We start from the raw sequence: 6694 nt of genomic DNA, 5'->3' as shown, positions 1-6694 counted from the left end.
CAGCCTAACAGAGTTGTATGGTACTTTATATGGCCTGACTAGAAATATTTAGGCTATACAGTACATCACATGCACTGTCAATCATATTTAATTTGATTTTCTTTTTTTTCTTTTTTTTAAATGAATCTAAAATTAGGTGTGTGTCGGGGGGCGGGTAGGGGAGAGAGACAGAGAGAGAGAGAGAGAGAGAGAGGGAGGGAGAGAGAGAGAGAGAGGGGGGGGAGAGAGAGAGAGAGAAAGAGAGAGAGGGGGGGGGGGGGAGAGAGAGAGACTTTGGCTTTCAACGGACCTCAAACGACTGCGTGACTGCAATAGGCTACTGCTCCGCTCAGTGCGCGCGGAAGACGATAATATGGGGAAGGCAAAATGATGAGGGAGCTCACACACAATCAACTGAACGGAATAAAATGCATATAAAACGCTGTTTAAATGCTGGGTAATGCAAAGATAGTCTAACCCTTGACGGAGAGGAGTTATGTGACACCTATCCAAATTTGGAAAGGTGACTTCTACACATTCAGGTAAATGCCGTTGTTTTACAAGCCGTTTGAATTACGTCTCTCAAGGAAAGCGGGTGAAAACTAATCGCGCATGGTGAGTTCTTCGATGTGAGTCATTCATCTATCTTGCATATCTAATCTGCAAAGGGAGACAGAGAGGGCGCTTGTGATTAATTACTTGTGTTATTTTCATTTGGTTGTAGAGGCGGTGATGGTCGTTTCTTTTTGGGACATTTTATGATGATATTGACTCTCGGTGGACCGAAATCCTGCAGCCCGCCCCAGACCCCACTACCGTTACTGCGCTCATGTGAAGTTGGGCTCAGTGAAAAGAATGTCACCCAGTTCTGCTGGACCTAAAATCGAGGAACGTTCAACATTTTCCAAAGTCTGTGAGATCGGTTCGATATATTCTCACTCTTCTGAATGAATCAGTGTCTCTTCGGTAGTTTTGACCAGATACCGTTACTTTTTTTTCTTTTCTTGTGGCTAGATGTTGCTTTCAGTGCTCTGGATTGCCGACAGCCATAGATATATGTGTGACAGCAGGTGTCTTCTCAAACAAATGGATGTCAATTGCTTCGTTTTTCTGAGCGGATTGAATAGTCGTCAGAGGGTGTTTTCCTGTTCAACAAGCTACGCCGTGCACTCGTAGCCAAGCGATGGGCGCAGTTTGTCTGAGTAAACGTCTCGGTGTTTTCACCCAGCTTGTTGAATCTCCTCCGTGGTGATACAAATGGGCTCGTATTGAATAACTTTACTGTCATTCTGGGTCTTACTAGGCGGATTCTTGGCTCATTTACCCCCCAAACCAACTCTCTATACCGTCAAAAGCATCATGGCTCGTTTCATTCTCGGTAGAAAGTGGAACCCACGCTTTATATGTAGAGTGTTTTGGTTGATGAAAACGATAGTGGATTTTGCGCTGCCACAGGAGGTTTACGCACCCCATTCAATCCGGATTGAGGGACATTTGACCCTGGGTGGTCTCTTTCCAGTGCACGCCAGAGGGGCCGACGGCATGCCGTGTGGAGATATCAAAAAGGAAAACGGGATCCATCGGCTTGAGGCCATGATGTACGCATTGGACCAAATCAACACTGACGATCAACTTTTACCTAACATCACCTTGGGCGCCCGGGTGCTAGACACTTGTTCTAGGGATACCTATGCGCTGGAACAATCGTTAACTTTTGTTCAGGCTCTGATACAGAAGGACATTTCAGACGTGAGGTGCACCAACGGAGAAGCGCCGGTGTTCGTCAAGCCCGAGAAAGTGGTTGGAGTCATTGGGGCCTCGGCAAGTTCAGTATCGATCATGGTCGCCAACATCCTGCGCCTATTTCAAGTAAGTCCATGTCTTAGCAACACAAATGCCATCAATCTATGGGTGACTTCACTTTTTTAAGATAAATTAAATTCACACTAACGCTAGACATGCTTATCTAGCAGCCCACTTCTTAAATTCATGTATAGCCTACTTGTTGGCCTCATTGCATGGAGGCCTATAATTTTTTAATCCTCGTATTTCCCCCCGTATCGAAGCAACAGACAACAGAGGCGTTTCTCGTTTCTGCACTGCCATTGAATTAGTTATCTCAAGTGCTCCCCCAGTTAGATTGAGGAGAATGAGAAGAGGTTGAGAGAGCGTTGAGTGGACTGTTGCTGTTCCCGGTGGTGCTGAAAGAACAGCTCCCGCTGCCCGCTCTCCCCCTCTGTCTCCCCCCTCTCCCTCTGTCTCCCCCTCTCTGTCTCCGCCGTGGATTGAATGCGCGGTGGAGGAGCATTGACAGACTGACACTCACACCCCATGCACAACTAAGACCCACTCTGCTGTAGCTGAATGACATATACGCCAAAGCACCAGCGTTTGTTTTTAGATTGTGTGGCTTGATTCGAGGTGGCTGACGGTTCATAAAAAAACAATTATTATTCTGCATTGCACACTTTAAAATCTGCAGAGCAACAGTAGCATTGTTGAAACTAAGTGCCTATTGTTGTCTCCATATGGTCCTCTTCAGTACCTCAATGCTGCAGTGGAATGAAACCCCCCCAGGGTTCCAGTACATCAAATTAATTATTAAAAACACATGTTAATAGCAAAAACATGCAACTACATAGTGCAGAAATGTGGCAACATGTAAGCCACCCTCCATCCAACGATCTCGACTGAAGATAAGATGTGTTCATGGGGAAAGCTCTGGAGTAATAATGTTAAGTCTTAATGACGTGTGGTCACAGATTGTAACTTACAGTCAATGCCATTTGAGTGTTTTTAGAGATCAATTAGACAAACCAATGCCTTGGCCTAAGTAGCTGTTTAAAAGAGACTGAGGCCATCAAAGTACTTAACATGCTTTTAGCTGCCCAACCACACACACACACACACACACACACACACACACACACACACACACACACACACGCACACACACGCTAACCCCTCAATCCCAACAACAAGACACATCTTTACACCAGATGACTCCAGTCATCCTGGTCTCTGGGGCATTGTGCCTCCATTGGATGTCACGCTGATGGTTCCTACACTGCTGAGTTTGGCCTGTGGGTAGGGTTCACTCTCTGCCGGTCTCTGCAGGGGTGCCACTGGGAACTTTGTAAGGCTTCAAGGAAAATAAACCCCCTATACTCTATGCCCTCGGTCTCAAAGTTATTCATTCCAGAAGATGAAATACGGTACGTTTCTTTAGTGTTGAAAATGATTAGATTGTGTGTATATATTTGTGAAAGAGATACAGGCAGAGGAGGGATAATTCCCTAATTCCCCCCCCCCCCCCCCCCCCTCTCCTCTCCAGGTGCCCCACTGTGTCTGGCTGCGGGAGTGTGTGTGTGTAGTCAGTATATGCTATAGCACGGGAGCGTTGGCTTAGTAATCAGGCTTGGAGAATCACTGGGTTGACAGGCACTGTCACAAAGCTCCTTCCTGCGTTTGCTCAGGCAGTCACTCTGCATTTATGCTAATTTCCCCCTCTGCACCGTTACCGGCGTATGGCTGTCTCTGGCAATGTTGATCCCCACAGACAAACTTACACATGCGAGGGAGGATAAAACTCTCTTATGTATCGAATTTCAATGCACTTTGATGATATCGTCGACTGTAAATTGATCATATTTCAACCGATGATCTTATGGATAGTAAACATTGATTATGATGAATTAGATATGAGTCCCGGGTTGTAATCAATCGATCCCCTAGCTGACAGCTCCCACCCCATGTACAGTCATCAGTCTCACAGCATCTGATTAATTTGTGGGAGCAATTACAAGCTCCAGAGATTGTTTTCAACTCCAATCCATCAAGTGGTGATTTATTTTTTGTCAAAAGCTGAATGAGAACACCTGTTCAGACATGATTGAAAAAGCAAAGTCATTTCTGCAGTCGAAAATGAGAGGAAAAACCTATCAAACGGTCCATACAGCATACATAATATCTACTCATGTCAGACACCTCACACTCAATTGCATTTACTGTACAACTCCCATTAGCACTCATTCAAACAAGTGCCGGAATGTTCTCTTCATCTACGGCAGAAGTTGTTGGACAAAGAGAAAAGCCTCCACATTGCCTGACTGCACCAATGTTTGTCCTTTGCAGACAATGTCAGTGACGTCGCCCCTATCATCTAGCCATTGTGTAACTCTCCCCCTGTGATAAACGGAACCTCAGGGAAGTTAAATACAGATCGTAGATTTTATTGCCAGACACTAAATATGGTGACTGTCTATTCAAGACTCGAATGGCCGCCGAACGGTTAGTGCTGGGAAATTGACATGGGCCATGGATTTTTTTTTTGGGGAGGACCCAGGAGTGTTGATCAATACTGTTGCCATGGTGAGGCGATTTGCTCTGAAGATGTTTTTATTTCCCTGCCGTTCACACTGCGTTGGATATGAGAAGCAACAATGCCACGGGAAAATAGAAAAAATAATAATAAGAATAATAACGCAAACTTTTGAATTATCACCCAGCGTGTGTATCAATAAGGCGTTGTCCTCTGGGAGATGTTGTTGTTATTTCTCTCTTTCTCCCTCTCTGGTTTCAAGCGCTCTCTCACACTCGGAGGAGAAGCCAATGCGGCCAAAGCGCCTAGGCAACCACGTCCATTTGCAGCTCTTGGCCCCTTGAATGAAAAGTAAAATAGATTTTTATCCGGTTGACATTTACATCAGGGAGTGCTGCCCGCTCCCCTCTCCCTCTACTCTCTTCCCAAAGAGAGAGGCGGAACATTCTATTGAACGCAAGTGAACTCTGTCTTGTCCTTCTCTTGAGGGACGTGGCCCCTGCAGACCAGCTGTCTAGGTGAGGCATTGACGTCCTCCTCCTCTCGTACCCTGACAGGCACAGCTCTGTTTATTTATCTGTTTCTTCAGCGTCAGAGTCATCACTGTGATTGATTTGGGGGAGATTGGAGCCAGACTGATCTACTCGGCTGACAGCAACAAAGACAGACACTTCATGTACATTCGGGGCTATGTGTTGTTGTGTAACTACCATACCAACATTACTGGCAGCAAATGCCATAGGTTAAATATGTGTTTTTTTTCCAAATGCATTTGCCATTTGCACAGTCATGCGTGTGACAGCACAGGTCAATTAGTCACATCTACAACGCTTTTGTATGCATGTGTGTATGTCTCTAGCGAATACATATCTGGCATATGGTTAGTCTCACACACACACATACACACACACACCCACAAACACACACACCCACAAACACACACACACACACACACACACACACAGGCCCCGGCACACACACAGTACACAAATAAAACCTCTTGTGCAGTTCTCCCGTTCCGTGCCAATGGTTTTAGCTCTTGTATTTCTTTTTCCAAAGCTAGCCTTGCTAATTGGCTTTTACTCTGAGTGTGACACCAAGTGTTTTTCTCTCCAAGATATGTAAAAATGCTGATAAGAATATTATAATTATAATTTATTCAGACTTCCAGGAGCAGTTATTAAACCCAAAATTGATCTCTGTTAGTGTACAGAACAGGTGGCGCATGCACAGTGTGATTAAACCACCGTGCGTGCTCTCCATGGCCTTTTAGAGACTGAATATTGTAAACATGCTTTGTTGTGTATCAGTGTTCAGCCGAGCAGGCATGCATGCACAATACAGTGTAGGTGGATAATACAATATTAATATAATGAAGAAACTCTAATGACTAGAATCGAATCCCCCAGTCAAATAAGCTGTCATTGCCAGTGACATAAGGACCTGGGGTCAGAAAAGGCAGGGGGGAAATGGAGGGAAATGGAGAAAACCTTGCTTGTCTATTAGTAAGTCTCTGCTACACCTATTGGAATGTGGGGGATGTGCAGGGTGCTATTCACCTAGAGTGCACAGCAACATTGTATGTGAATGCGTCTGTCTTTCAGCACACACAATGTAGCGTCCACACTCAAGGGATTTTCCACTTCTTAACAAAAAAAATCCATATTCATTATGGAAATATGTCTATAAGTCTATGTAACACCTTGCAGAAACTCCACACAGACTCATATCATGACAGAATACCTGTCGGAAGACTTTGTCTGCATTATTTTTCTAAAGATAATGCTGAAACACACATTTGCATTTTCGCTGTCATGGTAACAGCACGCTAAAGCGTATTAGCGGACAGCGTAATGGTGACTTTTCACAAAATGTAATGTGGACAAAGTCTTCAGGGGAGGATTCTGTCACAATATGAGTTGGTTTGCAGCGTCTGCAAGGTGTTTTAGACGTATTTCCAGAATGAACGTGGCCCCTGTGGGGCTCAAAATATGACTGCGGAGGATCTAAGGAAGCGGAATATGTCACTAAAAACTGTCTTGGCTAATCATCTACAGAAGGAGTTGGAGTATAGGAAACCCCATTATGTGCAATCATCTTAGAGGAGATGAGTGGAGAGAGCCATGGGGAGGACTCTGGCTGTGTGATGTGACTTGAGAAGGCATTCCCTCTTTCATTTGATGTCCTTGTCACTCTGCTCATTTTGGACACAGAGAGTGGAGCTCATCTCCACATGAATCATTAACGGGGCGTTGTGAAACCGGGGGGTTGTGAGGTAGGTAGATGATTCCAGAATCCAAGGAGCGACACAGCCGGGGAGGAGGCTGAGCCGAAATAGAATAAATGTATTCTTAGCCAATGGAATCAAAGCGTAGCCTTGGATGTTCAGATAGA

At 45.0% G+C, this 6694-nt stretch overlaps 1 protein-coding gene across 1 annotated transcript in view; it reads left to right on the top strand.

Moving 5' to 3' along the window:
• Positions 1 to 1338: 1338 nt before the first annotated feature.
• LOC310808080 (metabotropic glutamate receptor 7-like) overlaps positions 1339 to 6694 on the top strand; it is a gene marked incomplete at both ends in the record, with an annotated part of 49215 nt that continues 43859 nt past the window's right edge. The window contains one exon of the mRNA XM_083674781.1: positions 1339 to 1848. Within this exon, the coding sequence (XP_083530907.1) occupies positions 1339 to 1848 (510 nt within the window). The remainder of the gene's footprint in view (positions 1849 to 6694) is intronic.

This window comes from Argentina silus (assembly GCF_951799395.1).
Source record: "Argentina silus genome assembly, chromosome: 8".
Lineage (NCBI taxonomy): Eukaryota > Metazoa > Chordata > Actinopteri > Argentiniformes > Argentinidae > Argentina > Argentina silus.
The sequence above is the reverse complement of the archived record's forward strand: the minus strand, read 5'-3'. Positions and strand labels throughout refer to the sequence as shown.